This window comes from Pestalotiopsis fici (assembly GCF_000516985.1).
Source record: "Pestalotiopsis fici W106-1 unplaced genomic scaffold PFICI_Scf_6, whole genome shotgun sequence".
NCBI lineage: Eukaryota > Fungi > Ascomycota > Sordariomycetes > Amphisphaeriales > Sporocadaceae > Pestalotiopsis > Pestalotiopsis fici.
In genome coordinates this window covers 2,883,069-2,908,226 of record NW_006917096.1, presented here as the reverse complement: position 1 = coordinate 2,908,226, position 25,158 = coordinate 2,883,069, and the positions used below count along the sequence as shown (strand labels likewise).

Genomic DNA, 25,158 nt, shown 5'->3' with positions numbered 1-25,158 from the left:
CGTGTGCCGTGGCAGCTGCCCATGACCTGCGTCTCAAACGGCAGGTGTTCTGACGATGCAACCTGAAACGCCATGACGTTTGTTTACCTTGGGCCGTTCTACAAGTCGGAGGCTCGCCGTGTGTCGCCAAGTGATTCGACGTCCCGGAAACTGTCCCGCACAGAGATCTGCAGCCGCCCAAGAGACTGCTGTGGAGTTGGCGTCATTTGGGCTTGGCTGCCGGGTTCTCGGCGCGCCATGCACTGCAAAACTTCTCCCTGCGCGCCGCCGAGGGAACACAAGAAGTGCCTTCAATTTGGAGCTGCGGGCAAACAGGACTAATCATACAACAATGTAAATTGTACGTATGCATGATGAGCCTGCAACCTGCGAATATGGTGAGTGGGCTCTCAGGTACGTGGTGTAGACACCTCAGTCCATGGTCAAGACCTGGGGTTTTTCCTTTTTCCGCGCGGTTGAGCCCGATCATCTCCAGGCACCTTACCCGCTGTCTTCTCTGCTTCAGATCTTGCGCCACACGTCTGGCCGACTGACTGAAACCGATTGACACTGATTGTGTGCCTTCTTTTGCTATCAAGTTGGTTATCGTTGTCCACCTCGGTAAACTCGAAACAGCAATCTCGAAATTGCCCATCATGTGAGGGGTTCGCTGATTTGATTTCACCGGGGTGTCTAAGATTGCATTTGGAAAACCGAACGGATTGACTGGTGCAAGTTCTTTACGACTGAACGAAGCTGCAAGGTTGAGTTTAAAACCACAAGCTCAATGCTATTGTCTTCTTGGGCACAAAGCATCCTGATGCTGCATGTAATTCACCGAATACCATTGTTCGAGTATATAGGTATCAGTGACAAATAAATGAAGGAAACCGTCAAGATTTATACACAGTCGCAGCCAGGCCGGGTGCAGGACTTGTGTGGTCGGCATTCCGGCAGTTATTATTATTTATTATTCTCCATGGGTAGGATATTACCTTGTACGTAGTAATATGCGGCATCCACAGGGGGCTTGCTTGACAGCTCTACAGGCAAACAGGGATAAGCGAAGACCCTGCTTTCTGCTGCCCAGCGGCCCGCGAGATAGTGGATGGATGGTGGATGCTGGGGTGGTACAGAACCACAACCCGGAATTCCAGGCTCCAGGTTGCTTAAGCTGATGCCTGCTACCATATCCCGGGTACTAAGGTACGGCTGCTGTAAGTGCTTTGCTTTGCTGGGCACAGATTGACTGCATCATGCAGACGCGCGAGCTTCAAAATTTGTTTGTTTGGACCAAACGTGCTTCTAATGACCACTTTGGGTCTGGAAGTTACCTAGCTGGGCAGTCGTCTTTTGCTTTTTTGCCTTTCATTGTCCCTCTCTGATCTGAATCTGCCGCTCTGCCGGATACACCAGACGCATAGGGTTCGCTGCCTCCTCGGCCCAACCATCCACCGGGGAACCAACCGGTACCTTACCCAGGAGCCCCGTAGGCGTACGTACCTCTCTCTTCGCAACATTGCACTTTGTTGCGCATGAGGTCTGCCAGCTAAGGCTCACGACCTGCTATACTACTATGTATAAGCCTGTCATAGTCGCCGTTGATAGATCGCGTGAAATCCCACTATGGCCTTTGGCTCGAGACGGCAACACCGTAATGGATCGCTCCCGTCAACGTCTGCGCCTGCCCCTCCCCACCACACAAGCAGAGCACCGGCGCCAGCACCGCCCCGTTTACTGCTCGGCGGCAATGACCTCTTTGCATCCTCTGGCAGTCAGCAGGTGCAGACCGAGTCCAGCTCCGACGACGAAGTCGACATACCAAGGTTCATGAAGCCTCCTGGAAGATCGCCGGGAAAGCCGCCAACGCATCCGAGCCATTCTCGATCCATGAGCCATCCCTTTCCCACTCTGTTCGCCTCCAAGAAGTCGCGAAAGCAGCCCAGTCCAGACGAAACGACCGATGACGACGCAGCTAGACATGGTCACTCAACCCTTCTACCCAGTATGTCTTCCAAGAAGCCCCATCGTGGGCCTGCCGATTTCACCAACGGAAACTGCATGACTTGCAGCGGCAAGGTTCGGTGGCCAAAGGACTTGAACGTCTTTCGCTGCACCATTTGCGCCACCATCAACGACTTGACGCCGTATTCCCCAAAGCCAGAAGATGGCCGCCCGCTGCCAGAAAGTGTTCGACCTCTGTCTCTGGAGCACACTAGGAAACTTGTGCGCCAATGCATAGTTCAAGCTCTGAAGTCTGCTTCGGATGCGAGTGCTGCTGCTCAGAGATTATCACCAGGAATGCGGCCGGGCACACAGTCGTCACGGCCGTTGGAGGGGCAGTTTTCGAAGATGAACATTTCGGGGCAACGCGGTAGATCGGGCTCTTATGGTGGCAGTCCCCCGCCGAAAGCCTATAAACCAGTTTTCGACGAATTCACGGATGACCATCATGAGCCGAATTCCATGCTTCGCCCAAACCCAGCAGCTAGATCGTATTCGGCATCCCATTCAGACGCGCGCAATCCAAACCTTGCAGCAGATGGTCGAGCGCATACACAGGGTCATAGATTTCCTGACCCAAAAAGAATATTCAAGCCAGTGGAGGATTACCTGATTGTGAGCTTCGGGTCGCATACGGCCATCAATACATCCTTTGTTCCCATGCGTCGAAGCTTCAGCTCGAGACCAGAAAACTCGAAACCAGAAGCCTTGAAATCTGAAGTTTCCAAACCTCAAATGTCGATCAAGAGAAAGCCTGTGCCACGACATGACAAACCAGCTGTGCAGGAGGAATCTTCACTTACTGAGCTGGACCCAAAGATGTTACTCCTTGGAGGCTTGGCAGAGAATGCACAATGGTGGACTGGCGGACAGCAAGACTCCACGCCTAGATCGCGGTCTCAACGCAAAGACGACGGTTCAACTTTTGTTAGTCCCCGATCACCGCGTATCGATTGGGGTGAGGTGATGGAATGGTACTCCATCATTACAAATGCAGCCAGGCCCTGGAAGGACTTGTACAATGACTGTGTAAATACAGGCAAAATCAAGGAAATGTCCACCCAGGAAGCCCAACGATTCGAGGCGTGCCTGCTGGAAGCACAGGCGCATCTTCAAAGAGTTTTGCTCAAATGCACTGAGCTGCTTCTGAAGCGTCCCGGTCGGTTACTCGAGGAGCCTCAGGACGTAAGATTCCTGCTTCTCATCATTGTCAATCCACTTTTGATCGCGGATCATAAGAGTTACAAAGGAGAGCATCAGCAGGCACACAGGGAGAAGGGCCGTGATGCCGCACCCGAGGATCAATTTGCGATGGGCCGTCATTCAGGAATCATCAAGCGGATTTTCGGCTTGATATCCAACTGTCCCGATCAATCTCACCACCAGCTCGTATCTTGGTTCTCGAGACTGCCTGAGCACCTATTCCTGCAAATCAAAGACCTCATCAGCAATTTCGTGAATTATCGTCTACGGCGACAAACAGACAAGAAGGTTGAACCACAAGTTGACTTGACAGGTGGCCTAGTTCCAGAGATGAGGTCCAATGCTCAGTCAGCAGCGACAGTGGCATCACTTCACGCCGCGCTAGCAGCACCAGCTTCCTCTTCAAAAAAGCAGAAACAGGCACCCGAGGCACCCAACATCACGTACTCGGATGACTGGCAACTCAAAGCTGGTGCTAAGGTCATGGCTTTGGTGTTTGCCGCCAACAACCTCACCCACGTAAGGCGGAATGAAGTTAGCGTCAGACATGCCCATGGTCATCTGCTTGCCACGAGCGATTTCTACAATACGATGCTTGACTGCCTCGATTTCAAAACTGACTTTGAGATGTGGGAATCGAGAAAGGGAAAGTTTGCTTTCTGTCAATATCCCTTCTTCCTCAGTATCTCAGCCAAGATACAAATTCTGGAGTTTGATGCCAAACGTCAGATGCATGGCAAAGCCCGAGATGCTTTCTTTGACAGTCTTCTGACGCATAAAAATAACACCCAGTACTTGTTCATGAGCGTTAGGCGCGAATGTCTAGTGGAAGATAGCTTGGCCAAAGTCAGTGAGGTTGTCGGGAGTGGCAGCGAAGACATCAAGAAAGGACTGCGCATTGAATTTCGTGGCGAAGAGGGTGTAGATGCTGGAGGACTGCGAAAGGAATGGTTCCAGCTCCTGGTCAAAGATGTCTTCAACCCTGACCATGGTGAGTACAAGCCTTAGGAACGACACTTACCATAGAGGGCACAATACTAATCATAACAACAGGACTCTTTGTTTTCGACGAAGACTCGCAGTACTGCTACTTTAATCCCCACACCTTTGAGACTACTGATCAGTATTTCCTCGTGGGAGTCGTTCTAGGTCTTGCCATTTACAACTCTGCAATCCTAGATGTCGCATTCCCGCCCTTTGCGTTCCGGAAGCTCCTGTCTGCAGCACCTGCATCTGCTTCAAGTGGCTCAATAATACAACGTTCGACAATGACATACACCCTCGATGACTTGGCAGAGTTCCGACCTCGATTGGCAAGCGGTCTACGCCAGTTGCTCGAATTCGACGGTGATGTGGAAAACACCTTTTGTCTCGACTTTGCGGTGGAGGTTGACAAATATGGCTCAAGATCCCGGGTTCCTCTCTGTCTTGGCGGAGATACAAAGCCAGTCACCAATGCGAACCGACGGGAGTACGTGGATCTCTATGTCAAGTATCTGCTCGACGAATCGGTTAAGAGACAGTTCGAGCCATTCAAGCGAGGTTTCTTTACCGTATGTGCGGGCAATGCCCTATCATTGTTCCGGCCAGAGGAAATCGAGCTGCTCATCCGGGGATCTGATGAGCCGCTGGATATTGCCTCGCTCCGTGCTGTGTGCAAATATTCGGACTGGGATAACTCCAAGGATGGAAAGGAGCCTACACAAGAGCCCGTGATAGACTGGTTCTGGGAGTCCTTCGCGGCAGCAACTCCCCAAGACCAACGACGATTATTATCTTTCATTACTGGCAGCGATCGCATCCCGGCGATGGGAGCAGCCACCCTTATTATCAAGATCAGCTGTCTTGGCGAAGACACAGAGAGATACCCCACGGCGCGCACTTGCTTTAACATGTTGAATCTTTTCAAGTACAATTCTAAAGAGAAACTAGAAACATTACTGTGGCGCGCAGTTCACGAAAGCGAAGGATTCGGACTTCGATAGAGTCAATATATGGGCATGGGCAGAAGATGAATCAACACAGCATAAGCATAACACAGCATGGTACACTATAGCATTGTCAAGGCGTTTATAGCTTGGTATAGAATTGGGATACTGTTCGGTCAGCGACCGAATTGAATTCAGCGGCGAAGTCGAACAAGCCTACATGGCCTTAGAAATACCCAGACAGGGCGGCCAAGGAGCCGCCGCGTGCCTTTTAGAAAAGAAAGAGAGAGCATTGAATTACCCACAATTGGCTTATTTTGAATGATTGATACCAGATTTGGCTGGGTCTTGTCACAAAATGTTTGTTTGACCAGCAGTCATCAGTCGGCCCACAAGGTCAAGTCCGCCATGAGATGACAATAATCGGCATTAATGAAACAAACTGTGAATTGCAACCCCGACGTAAGCAGAGATCGTGTTACGAAATGACAGTTGTTTATGCTTGGAGCTTTCCATCGACGAAGATATACCGGGCCGCTGTCAGCCTTTCTTTTGCGCACATGACAAGGGCAAATTATATGCATACGAACCGGCCATTTGATTGCAATTCGTCTCAGGCCATTCCCAGCCCTATGGGTGGACGAATGGTGAAAAATCCCATCTGTCCGGGACGACGAGTCCCAAGTTATTTTCGTCATTCCGGGGGTGCGGGACCTGGAAACCCCCTGTAGGCTGGCTTTTGTTGCTGCACTAGGCGTCCCGGAAGCAGCCGTGGTCTGAATTACCATCAGACGATTTTGCTCCACATCACACCACAATCACTTCATGTTTCCTTTGATCACTTTAGGAGCTAGGAAAGCAGGGCAATCATTTCGCCAATTGCGCATGAGGGATTTGGCAGCATCGTGGACGTGAGTGAGAAGAAATGGACTGATACTCGGTATGTTGTAGTTATCGTCTGGAATAAGAAAGCAGTAATAAAAGGTCTCTTGTGTCTCAGAGTATGTGCTCTCAGAGGTTGCATTTCATTACTGTTTAAGCGGGTATACCAAGAGTGTAGGCCGGTACTTGTCCCAATCATATTGCTGAAAGTGTAAATCTTGGTATTTACCCTTTGAGTACATTGCAGAAACTTTCAGAAGCAAATCACAATTACTTTCATCAGTCACAACGTCAGGATTACCAGTCGCTTTCTCCTACAGTCAAGATGATACCCGGAAGCCGCCCTATGAAGCATATTGATCGCAAAGATCTATATACGAATCTAGAAGCCCGAATCCAATATCTTCACACATTTCTCGATTTTAGTTCAAGTAAGTATCAACACTTTACTGTGAAAACATTTGTTTGCTCCCCAAACTTGAAAGACAAGAAACCATGCTGATAATGGGCAACCAGATGATATTGAGGCGCTGATTTGGGGATCCAAATACATTAAGCAATTGATCCCGGCCATTGTCAATATCGTCTACCATAAACTGCTGCAGTACGACATCACAGCACGCGCGTTCGAGACGCGGAGTACGAGCTATGAAGGCCCGGTAGATCCCAACTTGCATGACAATAGCCCTCAAATCCGTAAGTGCCAATCCCCCTCTGCTCTTTCATTACTAGATTTGTCTTTCTTTGAGGAATATATTCCTAAGTACCGAAAACGTCTAGTCCATCGCAAGATGTTCCTGCGGGCATATCTGGCCAAGCTGTGCTCAGATCCCAGTACTCTTGAGTTCTGGGAGTACTTGGACAAAGTTGGGTAAGTTGTTTTCACAGTCTCGATCCTCCCTTTTCCTCTGGAGCCCTTGCTAAGCATTTTTATAGCATGATGCACGTCGGTCGTGGGCGCGAACACCCGCTGCACGTGGAATATGTTCATATCGGTGAGTATAACTGGACAATTAGGCCGCTTTAATTCCCAATGAGAGGTCTAGTTAGCTGATTGTTTCATTTACTCATGCAGGCGCTTGTTTGTCGTTTATACAAGACACCATCACCGAGGCGCTCCTGTCGCATCCGCGGTTACGGATGGACAAGAAGATTGCCTTGGTCAAGGCCATTGGAAAAGTCATCTGGGTACAGGTAAGCTCTCTTCCCAGCCAAAGAAAAGGCTGCAGAGCATCACCATGATGAGAAGCCAGTAAAGCTAACCGTACCCCGATGTGTATAGAATGACCTCTTCGCCAAGTGGTATGTACGAGACGGAGAGGAATTCAGGGACGAGATGGAGCAGCCCGAATTTGAAAAGGAGGGCTACCTGAACGGCAAAAAGATCCTGGCCGATATCGAGGATGCGCCGGCACTGAATGCAAAGTCGGCGGCTGGTGTCTGTCCCTTTACCGGTAAAGGTAGCGGCGACGCTGATGCCACTGGGGGCACCTGTGGCGGTTGTGCAGACAAGGACGATGACTGCAAGACCGTGGTGGCTTCGCAGACGTCCGAGGCAAAGTGATGTAGTTGGAACTTGGCACATGAGGGAGTCGCCCAGCTGTAAGATAAGGATCCGGATTTGGGTTCAGGGAATTTTCTGCATGATTACTTGTGTAGATGTACAAGCGTATTTGGGATACCACCAGAAAGATCAAGAAGTCTCGTGTTAATCAAAAGATGATTATTACAGACAAGTATTCTTGAATATAATTTTATCCTTGGTGAGGACGTCACAACCGTGAAATGCATCTTTGAAGACACGCTTCATCAAGCTTCAAGTCCATCCGTCATCTCCCTCAATCTCTTCTTTCTTCCTGGACTCGTCTTCACTACATTCCCCAATACAGGTATGCATCGTGAAGTGAGTGGCGAATATACATATTCAACAGATCCCCGGGATCCCTTCAAACAAAGGCTAGCACCTCTATGCACCAATCGCTGGTTAGGCATATAGACAGCCGCCGTGTAAGGTGGGCAAAAAGGCCAGAATAGAGCTGGCGGCCTCCAATTCGCATGGACAAACCACGGACAAGAAAGCGTTTTGGTGCTTGATATGTGGATTTGCCACCCGTGACGCAGGCACAGCTGCAAAGCAAGCATGGTTGATTGGAAGCTGTGAGCTCTGCCAATTAGATTTCTCGCGGAGGCCAGTCCGTTTCGACTTGCAAATCTTGTTCGCTGCGTACCCCAACCCGGGAACAAGATAGACTTTGTTAGCAATTGTAGATGTCTCGGGTATGTATCGTTTGCTTTTTTTGGCCGGTAAATGCTGCGGCCGCTCCAGGTTCAAGACACATGCATGTACACAGGATGGCCTGGTAGTTGGTTACACATGTCGGGAGTAAATCATACCATTTCTGCCCATTCATCGATACTCTCGGCCCATATCAAGGAAGATGAGTATAATAGAGCTGTCACGTATGTCACGGTATCAATCAATACAGTCAATCTAAAGTCTCAGAGGGCGTCAAACGATTCATTTCGAATTTCCGTGCTTGACAGTTGCCGAGACTTATACCAGAGTAGGCACAAAGTGTAATTCATTCGACTCGGCAGCTGCTAGCGAATCACATTTGCGCTCTGTAGGACATGCCAAAGTTGGAGGTACTTGTTTGCCAGCCGGCAGGCAATTACCACTGGGTCATCAACAAGTTGGAGATATGCATAGTAGTATGAAATAAGGGCCGCTGATCCTTTCCACATTATTCTCCTCCTACACATGCGGTGATTTCGCCTCCCACGCAGGCCACCTAAGGCCACTGTCAAAACGTTGTGCGCGGCATATATCCATTAGCTGGTGAGGTGTGAGAAGGTTTGTGTCGACTGGAGCGGCCAGATCTCGATCGGTTACAGACGGTGTGGCGATCATGGTCTGTTCTTCTCCAGTATTCTCCTCCCGACTCTGACTTGGCCCTCGAGGCAATGAATGCAAAATGGCCAGACTGGCAACTGCAGCGCAAATGAGATTTGAGGCCTACGGGGGCCCATCCGCGACGGCCCCGTCTAAACCTTGACGGCCGACTTGCTGTCACTGGTCACGCCAGCAGTGCACTCGTCGGGGCATTTCTCGCCTCCCATGTTTATACCCTTCATTATATAGGACGCGCAGTGTTTTCTTTGCAGTAGAATAGTGTTTGCGGCAATTCTGTCATGAAAAGCCAGCCTCGCAGTGTTCCGTTTTCAGACGAGCACAATATTGCAAAGAACGAATACAAAGCTACAATCATGTCTGCCGATCCGTTTAGCCTGTCGTCGTATGGCCCCGGCCTTGCAACTCAGAGCAATGACAACTTTGGCAACACACCCGAGTTCTGGACCGAGTGGTACTGCAATCCCTCGGATGACCCGACGCGCATGTCGACAGCAGTATCAGCACCGTCGCCAGTCGGATCCAGCTTTTCTGTTGGATCGAATCCACCACTAGACATGGCCAGACAAAGCGCAATACCACGAACGGCCTTTATTGATCCAGGGTGTTTCAGCCCCGTAGCCACAGAAAGCACAGCCGCAACGACTGTCGATGGCGATGAAAAGGACGGTAATGACTTTGGCGACATGTCTGGAGACAGGAAGCGTCGAAAGTCTAGTGCAGGAACAAGGACTACCGCACGAGACGAAGGACTCCACAATGTATTCCAGCCATGACCCAGGAGACTCATCAAAGTCTCACCTTACAGCCCAGGTACTGACACTCGAGACTCACACAGACACCACGCCGCAAGAGCATGACGGAGCCAGCTAGGCGGGAGCGCAACCGCACGGCGGCGGCCAAGTGCCGAGCCAAGAGCAAGGTCGCTGAGGAGGAGCTCAAGGAGACGCAGCGGATAGAGCGCGATCGCAACTTGGCTCTCCGCGCCACTGTTGAGGAGCTCAACAACGAGAGTCTCATGCTCAAGCATGAGCTACTTTGCCACTCTGACTGCAATCATCCGATTATTAACAAGTACCTCAGCCGGGCGGCTGAGCAAATCAGTCGGGGAGTCGCTCTGTCAGCGTCGACGCCACAGGACAATCTATCTCTCAATATTTGATTGCGAGTAGAGACGGTTTGAGTTTTCCAATGTTTTATTCCGCTATATTCATGCCAACGGCGTCATCGGTGCATATAGGCATGCTTTCCAGGCTATATCACGACCGCGGTGTTGGCGTATAAGGTTGGCTTCACGATCTTTTGGGCTGTCTTCTTTTGTCGCTGTTGCTTTTTCAATTTTGGCCCGGTTCTGTTCTCGACTTCTCATGGGTAGTATTCACTGCAAAGGGAGATACCATGTATTTAAAAAAGAAGATTATATCTCGGATGAAATATAACAGTAAATCAACATTTATCGACTATTCCAGACATGACTTTGAAAGTTGCTTGATCTGTTCTGACAACATAATATCGTAGCAACTACATCATATGTGGGCGTCGTTCAACCAAGTCTATCCATACTACGTACCCGGTGTAAGCCAATCGGTTAGCAGATCCATAACTCTCGGTAGGATACATGGAACCGGGACTCTCTGCTTGGTCAGTCTAACGTTCCAATAAGGCGTTATTCCGCATAAATATAATCCTAGAAAACTCTAGCCCATGTACGCTTATATAGCCCAACTATACGTCGCAAATAGCTCTCGAAGGCGGTACTTCATGGTTGTTCAATGGCTAGTAAACCTCTAATTTTTGGTCTTTTTGAGTCTTCAGTAGTCGAAGAGAAAGCAAGAAAAGAAAAAAGAAATCAGTAAGCAAAATTCAATCTACTTTTGAATTATCTTCTGTATGGAGGCATAGCTGCCTCTCAATCTCCTAGTCGTTGCGCGTTTTATACATTGGGTGGTCCTGCCGCGATCACAACGAGGCTATAAACGAGTTTCATGTAATATAACACAATCGTAGAATCGCATTTCAAGCTAATAGAATACCAAAAGTCATTTAAACATTGTTTTGTGGCAGAATATATTGATAAAAGTCATCATGCCCCTCGTAGTACAAGACTATCTGGATTCTGGCTGCACGCCAGCTGGCGCCCAGCTGCTGAAGCTAGCACTATTTCTGAAAATCATCAACTGGAACCTCGCGAAAGCGTAGATACAAGGGGTGGTGTGAATCTAAACACCCCGGATTCTACGATACTGGCCGTCATTCCGTGCCATCGGCCATTACTCATTACGGAGACAGACCTTTAATCAAGGAAACGCCTGGACGACAGTTTACCCAGCCCATCCTCCCTTTAGATCTTGCCACATCAAACGGGCTCGCCAATATGAGTTTCATGCGCAGCGCCATCCCCGTTGTCCTGGCCGTGGGCTTTGGCATCTTTAATGCTCAGTACATATTCAAACCTGCGCTTGAGGAGGAGGTCAAGAGGAGAGACCAGTAACCAGAACAACATTCCCCATGTCGGATTGAACCCACGATGCTAACGGACTTTTACCAGGCAAGCTATTGACAAGAACAACGCTCAGAATGCTGCCGTTGCCAGCGCAAAAGTCGCTGAATCGCAGGCGCAGACGCCCAAGTCGTGATGAGGAGTCACCATTGTATCAACACTATCAATGAAAAGGATCTCAGTCTCATAGAGCGAGGCTTCTTTGGTCCATCGCTTTGACGGCACCCCATTCCTCATGGAACCCTGACATCTCACAACGATCTGTCTACACGAGTGTCTGATCACCCCGACAGGATGCTTCGCCGCCATTACAAAGCACGTGCACCACAGCGTGGACTGCACTGAAAGGCTTAAGAGACGAAAGTGCCTCAATCCCCCTAATTATCATAAAATGTCATCGACATACCTCGGAGACAAGAAGTGTTTGCGGGAGAATTTGAACATTTTTAGATAATCCAGAATTCTCTTCAAGAACCACTACCAAGCTCGTCCACATCAATCAATATTCAGCATGGATAGAAAAATCAATAATGTTCGTGAGAATGACATGTATTTTGTACATTCGCTTTCTATTTATGCGTCTATGTGTTGCTCGAGTCGTCTTATGTATCATTATCTTGAATCATTGTCCAGCACTTTCTCATTCCGGTACCCATGGACTCGGAATCTACATCATCGCTCCACCGAGATCTCTTACCAAGCTCTGCGTCAGCGGACTTTTCATCCGAGAGCACAAACAGATGAACATGCATTGTTAATTTGATATGAGAAAACAGCCACGGTATGCTGCCAAGCTCGCCAACATGCTTGACCTCGTTGCCCACGAGCTCATGAACAAACTTGGTCGCGGTCTCTTTTCTGCTTTTTGTCGTCGTCTCCTTTGCCTCGGGCAACAAAAGTGATGGAAACTCCCACAAGCCTGCCAAGAGTCCCTTTTCTGGTCGTTTCTGGATGAGATATTGCCCGTCACTTTTGCGCCGGATCGCGCAAACGAGAGTCTCTTCCTCGCGGACGGCCTTCTTGATGGTCTTGACGGGGAATTTGCGCGCGTGATTACTGATTTTCTCCAGGGTGGCTGCATCGGGCTCGGTAGAAGGTGTAGCAGTCTTTGGTTTCGTCTTGCTGGACCCATTCTGCGATGTAAAGAAGGACGATAGAGACGATTGCTTCTTTCCATCTTTGGCATTTGTCCCTGCTTTGGATTTTGTAGGGACTTTGGTCGAGGTCCCCTCCTCATCTCCGTCCATTTCCGCATACTCTTCAAAGGGTTTGCAGTATGTACACACATCTTCGATGTCAGTCGGAGCAGGCGGGGTCTCGAGCTTCAACTTCTCCTTCTTCGTGGCAGACTGCAGGCCTTCTCCATATGCACGACACGATGCCGTGATAGGACAGGCCGCACAATTTGGCTTTGGTGTGCAAGTTGTACTCCCCAGCTCCATCAGAGCCTGACCCCATCGCCCTGGCCGGTTGCTTGTTCGTGGTCGGTCTTTCGACACATCTCCTTCTTCGTCGACCTCTGTATCATTAGCGACGGCTTTGACAAGAGCATCAGCGCTACTCCATAGCAAGTCGATCGTCGCTTTGTCGGTTTTTACGTCTCCCAACACACCCATCTGTCTGCTGAGCACTCTGAGTACATTTCCATCAACCATTGGACTCGCCTCTCCGAACACAATGGCCGTGATTGCTCCAGCCGTGTATCGGCCAACACCGGGCACTTTCTTCTCCAGCTCGACCACGTCACTGGGGAGCAGGCCTTTCATGACCGAGTCGCCACAGACAAGCTTCGCCGCCTCGTGGATCCGAGTGGCGCGGCTATAGTATCCAAGACCTCGCCACATGGCCAAGACGTCGTCGGGGCTCGCGGCCGCCAGGGCGTGAATCGTCGGCCATTTCTCCATCCAGCGGTTCCAGTAATCAATAACGACTGCGACCCGGGTCTGCTGGAGCATGATTTCGGAGATCCAGACCTCGTAGGCGCGCCGCTCTAGCTGCTCGCGCAGTGCAGCGGGGTCGGGAACCGAACTCGGATCGATCCACGGTTTCCTCCATGGCATTCCGCGTGTTGCAGAAGTGCCGTCGAACCACTTTAGAAGCGCGTCGCGACCATGTCGCCGATCTAGCAGAAGAGGCCGGTGATATGACAGAATATGCTGACGCTGAGGAAGTGCACAGGGCTCAATGGGTACTGACGGCGCACCATCGGCGCTCAAGAGTTGTTGCACGCTTCCTGGGTTTCCATTGCTCCGCTTTGGGGCCGGACGGGTAGTCTTTCGTCTCTTGTTTGCCCGCTCAGCCTCATCGCGGTCGCTGGTGCTACTCTCATACGCGTCTGAATCGCTGGATTTACTCCTCTTTGTGCTGGACATGTTGGCCGCCCTTCGCACGCGTGTCTGCTGTTGACTGGCTGGAGATGCACCGCTTTTGACTGGGCTGCCAATTGACTCGAGAGCGAGTCTCGAAGAGCGTCTCATTGTATTGAATCTGTGACCGAATGTAATTTGATCGCGGTTTGTGTTGACGCGTCTTCAATCAAAGATAGATTGGCACGAGGTCACGTGATTTGCTAATCAGTATACTGGCCATACAACACAATGGATCATGAAACTAGATACTTATGATCTTTTGATATTATTCGATAATTCCAATACATCCAGATCATGTAGCAAAGGCCTTTCCCGATGTAAAAATGCGATAATGGTACCTATATGAAATAAAGAAGCATTTAAACTTGGCATGGTTGTTCTCGACTACTTGAGGAGCACTTTCACATGCACTGTACAGGTGAACCAATAACATTTCAAATCATGAGAATAGCAAGTGATTTGAAAATATATCAAGGGAAAGGCAATCATGAGCCATAAACCATGAATATTTCATCCGTGGTAGATGCAGGATAGACCGCCTATAGCTGCCGCTGGTGTAAGTGATGTGAGTTCGATGATTGATGTTGTCTTGGCAATGTTCAAGACTTCCTAGATAATAAAAAGAAGACTCGGAATACAAGAGGCCTGCCTTTCTAGCTGGGATAAACTGCAATCTTTGTGGTGAATACAGATGCTGTGCCATACCGGATGTTCCGAAAGATAGCTGGACTGGACATGTAAAGACGACGAAATTATGTAGGTACCGGGCCACCTACATAGCTAAGGCAGGTACATTACCTACCTACATTAAACCAGTGAGCAATTCATGTGCTGAGAGTGGACGAAAAGCAGTAATAAGCTCGGGTAGTTTGGACAGACTGGGCATAATGTGCTGCATGTATGGCTTGTTGGAGAGAGCTAAAGCCAAACAAGACGAGGAGCTCGAGCGCAGCCGAATTGAATTTGGTAGCCTGAGGCATCAAATGTGGGTCATAACTGGAGCTCCTGATCCATTGGGACCTCAGCAATAGGTAATGTATGGCCCGAGTGGCCTGACACATCGAACCAAAAAAACGCAATTAGATCCCGACCTCAATTCGTACGCCCAGCCCATCACACCACCCGTTTTCCTCCACGACAACAACGACGCACCCACCACCGCAAAAAAACGTCGCCGTTCACCCAACATCCGGCCTGCGACCATCCCTACCAATTGGGCACATCTCCACTCCCTTTCTCTTTTTGATCTCGACATCGATATTCTCACACACACACAATCGCCCATCATGATGCGAACTTCGCTGCTGCGCGCTACCCGGGCTGCCGCTCCCTCGGCACGCCTCGCCATGGTCCAGAGGGCCGCCGCCTCGACGCACGCCATCTCCAAGCCCACCCTGGCCAACATTGAGAAGCGATGGGAGGACCTGCCTAGCACCGAGCAGGCCGAGCTCTGGATGGCTCTGAGGGATCGCATGAAGGAGAACTGGGCCGAGCTTACCGTTCAGGAGAAGAAGGCCGGTACGTGAGAAACTTTTTCCTGGCATCAATTGGGACAAGACGATGCTTCCGAGCGGCCCGCGGTGACTTGGGGAGCATTTTGGATGAGGTCCTTGAGCTTGCATCGGCCTCAATCGGACCCATGGAGCTCGTGGGGTCGCGTTTTCGGAATATGCCTCGGACGGGTCTTTTTGCACCACCAGATAAATACGTCACACATCCAGACAAGAGAAGATTGCTAACACGTCGATTTGTTACCAACAGCATACTGGATCGCTTTCGGTCCCCACGGTCCCCGTGCCCAGGCTCCTGCCGATGAGGGCCGCAAGGTCGCCCTCTACGTCGCCATCGGTGTTGGTGTTTCGTTTGCCGTCTTTGCTACCATGCGCATGTTCGCCAAGCCCGCCCCGTCCACCATGACCAAGGAGTACCAGGAGGCCTCGAACGAGTTCGTCAAGGTGCGTCATTCATTCTCATACGTCACGGCTCACCTTGTCGTGCCCACTGTTACTAACACGGCAACTTTGAATAGGCCCAACGCGCAGAACCCCTTACCGGTATCTCCTCGCCCGGCTACGAGGGCAAGGGTATGGTTCAGTCGCCGCCCAAGCACTAAGCGTGCTATGGCCGCTGCTGCATCGACAGCTACTACTCTACTAATGATAACCCGTCGATCGAGATGAGATTCGAAAAATGCCAAAATTAGTACCCAAATTTACAAGTTTCCCTTTGTCATTAGAAAGAACAGGCAAGCTCGAGAAAGCATAGGCACGGACGGCTAGGCAGGAGAGAAGGGCAAAGCGACGACAAAAACAACGGTCCACCAGTGTACAAAAAAAGAGAGACATGTACCGAATCGAGAGGAGAAATTCCACCAAAAAAAAGAAACAATAAAAATACATCAATCACTAGATGGTGCTTGGGTTGGCTATTCTATCTAAGAACAAGACAGAAAAGACCAAAACACTGTATCGTTCCTAGCGAGGAAGCGGGACACGTTTAGGAGTGGGCAGAAGTCGCAGGGGATGTATAGGTGGCCAGTTGTACATATGTATAAATGGAAAGTTGCATATCGTTCAGAAAAGGCTCTATTTCGGATCCTGTCTTGACTCATCACGGCTGTTCTTTTCCCATGTTCTGCCTATCAACTGACCTGTCAAACTCCAGGAAACAATCATGACTAGCCCTTGTCTCAACGATTTTGGAATACACAGATGGTATGTAGTCTTGTGGCAGGTCAAGGCCCCAAGCAATTATAATTGGCATGTACTGACATTACAGAAGATTGAACAATTATACCCGTGGGGCTGTATATTCAAACGCACTTGGCCTATACACAAAAACACCCCAGATCAACCAGGGCTCAGTGGCGTATATATACCGCTTTCGGAATCAATGCTATGCCATGCCGACGCGAAAAAGCAAGCACTTGAACATCAGAAATCTTGCTCAAATCGTTCGCCGAATGCCGCAGAAAACCCATAACTCCATACGGACTGCCAATAATAGCTTGTCCGCAAATGCTTCCCTCAAGGACATGATCACTATGCGCCGCTCTCTCCAGCCTGCCTATACTGCTCAAAAGTTGTGCCTGACACAACTTCCCGGGCACCATGCCCAGTATTATCGTGCGGCAGCGAGCCATCTTCATCCTTGATTCGCCTTTCCATCTCATACTTGCCGTCTTTCCCCCAATAGCAGGGCTTATCTGTACCTCTCACAGCAGCTTCCGTCACGAGAACATACGGTACAGGAGCATCAAACATGGCTTCAGCTAGTACACGCTCCATCTCCATCTTCAGACCACGCGCTCCGGTTCGCGATTTCTCAGCACGCTCAGCTACTGCGCGCAGTGCTTTTTGTGTAAAGGCCAAAGTTGATGGATACGTCTCAAAAAGAGCAGTATACTGAGAAACGAGGCTATTCCTTGGCTCGGTAAGAATCCTAAAGAGATCATCTTGGGAAAGGGGAGAGAGAGCCACAATATTATGGATGCGTCCAATTAGCTCAGGTATGAACCCAAAGCCTTGCAGGTCTTCCGGGATTGTAAGATCCAATGGCGTCAGAGTTGATCTATCCTCTTCATTCGCTGGTCGATGCGGGAGATGTTTGAAAAGATCCAGAGGTAGATTGGCTCGGCCTTTGGAGTCGTCTGCTCGGCTACGCAGCTCAGAACCGAAACCCATGGACGACTTGGAGACTCGATTCAGGATTTGCTTATCAAGCCCAACAAAAGCACCACAGAACACAAAGAGAATGTTCGAAGTGTCGATCGTGTACTGATCAACTTTGCCAGATTGAGGAGGTTGGGTCTGGGGACCAGAGCTAGACGATGTAGAGCCAGGTCCGCTGTAGTTGGTCGTGATGGGGCTCGCGGAACGGGATGACGAGGATCGGTTGTCTTTGACATTTACGGTGACTTTGGATCCCTCCACCAGTTTCAACAGCGCTTGTTGAACACCCTCGCCGCCCACATCGCGTCCATTCATAGTCTCTCGTCTGGCGATCTTATCAAACTCATCTAGTATCACTATGCCATGCTCGCATGCCTTGATATCGTAGTTGGCCTCGATAAGTAATCGTTCGATACAGGTCTCGACGTCTTGGCCTATATAGCCTGCTTGTGTGAAGGAATTACAATCGCATATGGTCAGTGGGGCGCTAATCTTCTTGCTGAGCGTTCTATAGACGTGGATCAGTCAGTGGTGCTATCAGTGAATTGTTGCGTCTGCTACTCACTCTACGATGAAAGTCTTTCCGACGCCTGTTGGGCCCAGCAAGAGCAGATTGCTCTTGTCGATCTTGACTGGGGGTGGTCTACTCGGATCTTCCGGAATGTAGAAATCATCTTCCTCCTCTCGATGCTGCCAAACCTTGTGCGCGCGATCATTGACCGACTCATTATGGCCGGGAAATTCGTCTTCATAGACTTCGTCAGCAGCATAGCTCCGGCGGACCGGATGATAGTACGGCGCACCTTCGACAGGATGCACTCCTTCCCTTTCGCGTGCAAACCTGTCTCTTGCCTCATGACGTCGGAGTAGCTTCTCCTCACGCTTGCGCTCTTGTTCCTCTTGGTGATGTCTTCGCCTGATATTTTGGTAATGATTGAAGATAACGGAGGATATAGTCTTCTTGGCACGGTCCTGTCCGACGACGTACTCGTCCACCCGCTTCTTTAGATCTCTGGGGTAGAATTTAGGCACACCGAATGTATTCTTATTAAACATGGGCCCCCTGCCCTCCTCGTCCGGATCGTATGTGTTGGAGAAGCTGGATGATAGGTCTCGGCTTCGGCGAGGTGCTGTTCGTAGAGGCAGTGATGTCGCAAATCCTCGAAAGCGCAAACTCGACAATGGCATGGATACGGGAGCCGCCCGTACTCGTTTTATCATCGACAACATGGTGGTTGACCGTTCGAGATTCAGAACCCCCAAACCCTTCCAGCGGGCGGCTATTGAAGGGAGCGGCTCCGCAGCTACCAAAGGCGCATTCGCTGGAGTCGCAATGAGGCTTTGGTAGTGCAAAGATGAAAGTCGCTGCAGAAAAAGTGACGCATTCACATTCAATGAAGCGTTGCCAAGATCCAAGGGTAAAGATGAAGCACAAGTCAGATTTGACAGGTATGGAAGTGGAAAAGGACGAGCAGTGCTCCTGGATCGGACCGTTGATCGCAGTTGGGAGAGCAGTGCGTCAGCTGATCATTACTCTGTACATTGTACTGTTAAGCCGCTGCGCGCCGGAAGCGGGGTAGAATGTACGTATATCAGTACCTTCCTTGTTCATGAGGACTACATATGTAACACGGGCAAGCGGTCGGAGAAACTCAATTGAAGTTGTAAAAAGAATGAAATGTAATTCTTCAAGTATAAGATATATTGTGACGATGCAACGAAGATGTGTATAGACAAGTATCAATCACTCCCTGGGCCTTGGTGTTTCGATCATGCCTGTTTAGGTACCGTCATATCCATTGAATGGGGCGGTTCACTGGCTATTCGTTAAAGCTCCCAGCTGTCTGCTGTCTAGACTCTGCGGGGTGCACCATTGCGGCGGGGAAATTTGGTGGGATGAGCCGCTAAGAGCCGCCACTAATCCTGAACCGTTCTCGATACTAGCAAACTGATCAGTGCTCAAGCTGTCGTGGGTTTACGAACTTTAAAACAATCCCATGGTGATTTGGGTGTCGACCAGTAAGAAGTATTATTCATGCACATTGAAAATATTTGATCTGCGTCTCGTTGGAGCTCGTCTTTTTTTCCTGGGCTTGCACGACAGCACAACATGCAAGCCCCTCCTCTTGTCTTTCCCCCAGCCCCTGCCCCAGACCCATAATCGTACCCAAACCCCAGATTAGAGCCAATGGTGATAAATGGTGCTATTCTCGCTGTGACAATATGGAGCACTGGGCGATAGGTGGCAACTGGTCACTGGAGTGTAGTCTTGTTAGCGGCGAGCAGATAATCTCCTCTTGGTTGCCAGCCAGGGGTCTGTTGAAGCTGTGGTTGGGTGTGCTGCTGATACCGCAGCTGCAGGGATAATTTTCGTTGAATTTTGTCGTTGTTGATTGCCCCTCGACGTCATAAAGCTAGCGAGTTTACCCCCTCTACCTTCTGCCGTGCTCATTGAGACTATGACTTGCGTGAAATTCGATTGGCAATGAAGGGGAGGGATTAAATGAAATACAACGCAAGAGACTTCAATGCAACAAGTACCACAAATATACAATTGTGTCTCACAGCTCTGTCAAAACTGTATTTAGAGACGCGCCCCTCGCTGGAGTTGGTTCTTGACCCCGGTTCTGGCCCATAGCTTTCCAAGGTCGCTAGCTACTTTGTGGACTACCTAAGTGAAAAGCTCAATCATCTCGAACGCTGCCAGAGAAGAGCTCCTCTTTCACTCAATTTTCCCTCAAAACACATCTTCGAAATCCAACAGACATGGCAGCTCCGTTGGCAGAAGCTTCAGCAAACTCTCTGGACCCGAATGCGTCGACTGGTGCACCACAAGAGGTTCCTAAAGACGGCACCGGTATGAATGACTCGCGTCCGGGAACTTGACCTTTCGTACTAACTCACCCCCTCCAGGCGTTGTCCAGCTTGATCCCTGGCTGGCGCCATTCCAGGACACTTTGAAGCGAAGATATGCGAAGGCTCAAGATTGGATTAAGACGATCAACGAAACAGAAGGTGGCGTGGAGAAGTTCTCTCGTGTTCGTCTCACATTATAAATTCCTGGGTTGCCTCCGCTAATTCGGTTCGTTGCGCAAAGGGAGCCGAGAAGTTTGGACTTATTGTCGGCAAAGACAATGAGATTACCTATCGAGAATGGGCTCCAGGAGCCACCGAGGCCTACCTGATTGGAGACTTCAGTAAGTCCGTTCTCGAGGAGCTCCACGAATCGTTCCAGCTGACACTAGGAAGATGGTTGGGACAGAGGATCTCATCCCATGAAGCGGGATGACTTTGGCGTTTGGGAAATTGTGCTCCCAGCAGTCAATGGGGAGCCAGCCATTCCACACAAGTCGAAGCTCAAGGCAGGTTGCACGCTCAAAAAATACACAGCAGCTAGCAAACTAACAACATGGCAGATCTCCATGACCAAGCCGAGTGGAGAGCGAATCGACCGACTACCAGCCTGGATCAAGTATGTCACTCAGGACCTCTCTGTGTCTCCTGCATATGACGCTCGATTCTGGAACCCGCCAGCAGCCGAGAGGTACACTTTCAAGCATGCCCGACCAAAGAAGCTTCTGAGCGCCAGAATTTACGAAGCACATGTTGGTATCTCATCACCCGAGACACGGGTGACCACATTCAAGGAGTTTACTGCCAGTATGCTGCCCAGAATCAAGAATTTGGGATACAACGTCATCCAACTCATGGCTGTCATGGAGCATGCGTACTATGCCAGCTTCGGCTACCAAATCAACAACTTTTTTGCTGCCAGTAGCAGATATGGAACCCCCGAGGACCTCAAAGAGCTCATCGATACAGCCCATAGTCTTGGTCTGGTAGTACTGCTTGATGTGGTTCACAGCCATGCCTCGAAGAATGTACTCGACGGCCTCAATGAGTTTGATGGCACAGATCATCTTTACTTCCATGAAGGTGCGAGAGGTCGGCATGAGCTTTGGGACAGTAGGTTGTTCAACTACGGCCACCATGAGGTCCTCAGATTCCTGTTGAGCAATTTGCGGTTCTGGATGGACGAGTACAACTTTGACGGTTTCCGCTTCGATGGTGTCACCAGTATGCTTTACACCCACCATGGTATTGGAACGTAAGTAATTCTTGGCTCTTTCATGCATTTTTAATGGATACTTACATGACGCAGGGGTTTCTCTGGTGGCTACCACGAGTACTTTGGTGCTGGAGTTGATGAGGAAGCGGTGGTCTACCTGATGATTGCCAATGAGATGCTTCATGATCTATACCCTGAGACGATCACAATTGCCGAGGACGTTTCTGGAATGCCAGCATTATGCTTACCTCTGTCTCTTGGTGGTGTTGGGTTCGACTACCGACTCGCCATGGCTGTCCCCGATATGTGGATCAAGATTCTCAAGGAGAAGACAGACGAAGAGTGGGATATGGCCAACATCTGCTGGACTCTCACAAACCGCCGGCATGGCGAGAAGACCATTGCCTATGCCGAGTCACATGACCAGGCACTTGTCGGCGACAAGACCTTGATGATGCATCTTTGTGATGCGGAAATGTACACCAACATGTCTACTCTTTCGCCCTTGACGCCCGTCATTGACCGCGGTATGGCGCTGCACAAGATGATTAGACTTTTGACTCATGGCCTTGGTGGTGAAGGCTACCTGAACTTTGAGGGCAATGAGTTTGGACATCCCGAGTGGCTGGATTTCCCCAGAGAAGGGAACAACAACAGCTTTTGGTATGCTCGAAGGCAGCTCAATCTGACCGAGGACCACTTGCTTCGCTACAAGGACCTCAACAGCTTTGATCGCGACATGAATCTTACCGAGGAGAGATACGGCTGGCTACACGCCCCACAGGCATATATCAGCCTCAAGAATGAGAGCGACAAGGTCATTATCTTTGAGCGTGCCGGCGTCGTGTTCATCTTCAACTTCCACCCTAGCAACTCCTACACCGACTATCGAATTGGCGTCGACCAGCCGGGTACGTACAAGGTTGTGCTCAACACCGACAGCAAGGAGTATGGTGGTCACGGTCGTATCGACGAGAACACCCGATTTTTCACAACGGCAATGGAATGGAACGGACGCCAGAACTGGACGCATGTTTATATTCCATCCCGATCAGCCATCATTCTTGCGCTCGAATCTGCCTAACTGGCTGAGCATGAGTGCGACCTTCTCTATGGCACATGTTTGATGGCGCACTGAGCGTGTCAACTATTAGCTGGTGTATAGACTTCATTTCTTTTGGCGGCAAGATGATCATTGTGGGAGGCACAGATTAGAACAGGGATAGAAAAGGATGGGATCGGCAATGCCGCCTACAGGTCACAAAACATGTTGAAAAATTATGATAACTAAATCAAATCATGTTACGCCAGTAAATGATTACGACTGCAATTGCCGTGTCGTTGCATCCTGTTGCAATCTCAATAACAGTAAGGTGGTTCACGAGTGATCTGTCATATACATATCCAAGTAATCTTGACTGTCAATGGCAAGTTTGTACTTGCAGGGGGTATCTCATTGTGGTTGCCTCTCTTTGGCACTTATAAGTCCGGAATAGTTCGCGTGTTTATAATATCCATTGGTCGTTATTCAATCAGCCACTCCTCAACTTCGAGCCCAAGGCCACGTCCCACACCTCTAACCACCTCCCAGCCGACACCGACTCTCCATCGCCCACCTCGGTCCATATCACCTGCGCCAGCCCCGGCGCCGACTCTAACGAGCAACCGGAAGCTTGTCAGCGTGGCAATAGCCATGCCCACATCGGCATCAACACCCAGGGCGCTGCCTCCTTTGCCCCCATCGCCTAATTGCTCGCGCCGTAGGGCTACATAGATGGCCACCATACGCTCCAGCACAAAGACGCCTGGGCCGAGTAGCTTGCGCGCAATCTTGCGGTGTTTGGAGCGCTGGCCACTTTTAACGTGACCTCCGCCCCGCTTCCGCCGGCCATGATGCCAAGTACTGAACAGCGTCTGGTCATGGCGAGGTGCATTATGCGAGGCTAGGTAGGCCGCTACGAGCAGCAGCCTCGCCGTCCGTGGCAGCAGGACAGCCAGGTCTGTAGTGCTTGTACCCGTCTTGATTGCCCCAGCATTGGCCTTTGTTGGGGTTGCAGTCGTGCTTGCGGGTTTCTGAGGCGTGCCGCTTGGCGTTGCAGACTTCGAGACACCCACAGGCCGTACTGCAGACGGGACAATGCCCGGTGCTAGCACAGACTCGTCTTGTAACCATACGCGCGCAAGGATGATCAATTTGCTGAATTCCTTGGCCTTGTGTGTTCCAGCGGCGACGGGCGCAGTAAATCGAGGCCACAGCGTGGCAGTAGCCTGTTTTAGGGAGGGCAAAGTTCGCGAGGCAGCACGTGTGAGTGAGTCGTGAACAGCCGCCACGAATTTGGCGTAGAGATCCGTCGTCTCTTGCTGCGTAGTATTCGGCAATGCAGGCGGGGGCGATGTTGAAAGAATTGCTGCGTACTGCGGCTTCGTATAAGGTGGGAAATGTAAATGCGGCGTCCCTGAAGTGCGGAGGGTAGACGGCAGTGGTGCTGTGAGAATGAAGATGGTGGTCAAGTTGGGAATCTGAGAAAGAATCCAATTAGTATGTAGGCCCAATTGACAACAGGTTTAATTGCAAGAGCCGTACAATTTCTGACAATCTCGCCAGTGCGGGTAGTAACGTTGGCGGCGCTTCCCTTTGGCGGTCAATGGCATCAAAGACCAGCACGAACCGCCAAGATTTTCCTCTCTCGACGTACTTCAACATCTTGCTCAGCTCCACCGTCAAGGCGGCGAGCGTCTCGCACCGCCCAACAGGAGCTTGCCATTTCAGCGCATCGGCGACGGCGTCAACTGTCCGCTCGAAAAGATGCCGGGCCGTCACACACTCGGGCGACTTGACAATGGCGTAGTCGAGACCCGTATTGTCGTCCTCGCTGAGGACAGCCAAGAGAGAAGACGTGATGGCGCTCTTGCCGGTGGCTTCAGTGCCGTGTATGATCAAGTTGCGACATGGTGCTGCTCGAGGGTAGACGAGTGTGGCCAGGGACCGGATCTGGGGCTCACGGCTTGGAAATGTGGTGAAGAGAGTTGCGATGAGCTCATCCGGGAGCTGGAATAGCGAGCCCATGGCTGTCTTTGAGGTCAACCCCAGGACGAACTGCTAATAGACACGATATCAAGGCTTGGTGGTCGTTTATTGCATGACTGTTTACAGTGGGCTGGTATTGACCAAATTGGCACGGGTCAAACTTCAACAAGCATGTGAGCTGAGCTCTACTCTTTTTTTTTGGTGGTTGCGCGTTGGTGCTGTTACCATACATTTAGCACGTACTTTGACAGAAAGCGCGTCTAGTTCCTGGACAGACCAAATTCGACATCCGAATTAGGCGAGAGGGTGGGGCACATTTGGGGGACCCCCGGACCCGAAGGAACGGCGCTACCAGGGCGCTGCACCACTACTAAATACCTAGAATGGAATTGACAGACCCCCCAAACCTCGAAAGAGCCTATGAAGTTGTTGCCTTGAGATATCTCTGGTTGGGGGGTTGCGTAATGCCTCTGCCTGGTAGGAATTCTACAGGACATTATAGATGTGTGGAACTGTCCTATAATATTATCAATACCGCCAATATAGGACTGGACAAATTTTATGCATGTACCGTTTTGGACAAAGACCTTGCCCAATGACGGCTCTGTAATTGG

At 50.3% G+C, this 25,158-nt stretch overlaps 8 protein-coding genes across 8 annotated transcripts; 5 read left to right on the top strand and 3 right to left on the bottom strand.

Moving 5' to 3' along the window:
• Positions 1-1,605: 1,605 nt before the first annotated feature.
• Positions 1,606-5,171, top strand: PFICI_09338 (uncharacterized protein; the record flags this gene model as incomplete). Its single annotated transcript, XM_007837919.1, has 2 exons — positions 1,606-4,177; positions 4,240-5,171. 2 exons carry the CDS (start codon positions 1,606-1,608, stop codon positions 5,169-5,171), a joined length of 3,504 nt encoding a protein of 1,167 aa, XP_007836110.1.
• A 1,150-nt stretch (positions 5,172-6,321) lies between these two features.
• Positions 6,322-7,560, top strand: PFICI_09337 (uncharacterized protein; the record flags this gene model as incomplete). The annotated part of the gene is made up of 6 exons (XM_007837918.1): positions 6,322-6,427; positions 6,513-6,692; positions 6,777-6,867; positions 6,933-6,991; positions 7,072-7,190; positions 7,279-7,560. The coding sequence occupies 6 exons, from the start codon at positions 6,322-6,324 to the stop codon at positions 7,558-7,560; spliced, it is 837 nt and encodes a 278-aa protein (XP_007836109.1).
• Positions 7,561-9,263: 1,703 nt separating this feature from the next.
• On the top strand, positions 9,264-10,069 carry PFICI_09336 (uncharacterized protein; the record flags this gene model as incomplete). Its single annotated transcript, XM_007837917.1, has 2 exons — positions 9,264-9,668; positions 9,746-10,069. The coding sequence occupies 2 exons, from the start codon at positions 9,264-9,266 to the stop codon at positions 10,067-10,069; spliced, it is 729 nt and encodes a 242-aa protein (XP_007836108.1).
• A 1,940-nt stretch (positions 10,070-12,009) lies between these two features.
• Positions 12,010-13,779, bottom strand: PFICI_09335 (uncharacterized protein; the record flags this gene model as incomplete). Its single annotated transcript, XM_007837916.1, has 1 exon — positions 12,010-13,779. One exon carries the CDS (start codon positions 13,777-13,779, stop codon positions 12,010-12,012), a length of 1,770 nt encoding a protein of 589 aa, XP_007836107.1.
• Positions 13,780-15,062: 1,283 nt separating this feature from the next.
• PFICI_09334 (Cytochrome c oxidase polypeptide 5) lies at positions 15,063-15,889 on the top strand (the record flags this gene model as incomplete). The annotated part of the gene is made up of 3 exons (XM_007837915.1): positions 15,063-15,294; positions 15,538-15,731; positions 15,806-15,889. The coding sequence occupies 3 exons, from the start codon at positions 15,063-15,065 to the stop codon at positions 15,887-15,889; spliced, it is 510 nt and encodes a 169-aa protein (XP_007836106.1).
• A 928-nt stretch (positions 15,890-16,817) lies between these two features.
• PFICI_09333 (uncharacterized protein) lies at positions 16,818-18,677 on the bottom strand (the record flags this gene model as incomplete). The annotated part of the gene is made up of 2 exons (XM_007837914.1): positions 16,818-17,955; positions 18,013-18,677. The coding sequence occupies 2 exons, from the start codon at positions 18,675-18,677 to the stop codon at positions 16,818-16,820; spliced, it is 1,803 nt and encodes a 600-aa protein (XP_007836105.1).
• A 1,536-nt stretch (positions 18,678-20,213) lies between these two features.
• Positions 20,214-22,600, top strand: PFICI_09332 (1,4-alpha-glucan-branching enzyme; the record flags this gene model as incomplete). The annotated part of the gene is made up of 5 exons (XM_007837913.1): positions 20,214-20,304; positions 20,361-20,485; positions 20,545-20,644; positions 20,697-21,555; positions 21,610-22,600. 5 exons carry the CDS (start codon positions 20,214-20,216, stop codon positions 22,598-22,600), a joined length of 2,166 nt encoding a protein of 721 aa, XP_007836104.1.
• A 440-nt stretch (positions 22,601-23,040) lies between these two features.
• On the bottom strand, positions 23,041-24,583 carry PFICI_09331 (uncharacterized protein; the record flags this gene model as incomplete). Its single annotated transcript, XM_007837912.1, has 2 exons — positions 23,041-24,036; positions 24,101-24,583. 2 exons carry the CDS (start codon positions 24,581-24,583, stop codon positions 23,041-23,043), a joined length of 1,479 nt encoding a protein of 492 aa, XP_007836103.1.
• Between the last annotated feature and the right edge of the window lie 575 nt (positions 24,584-25,158).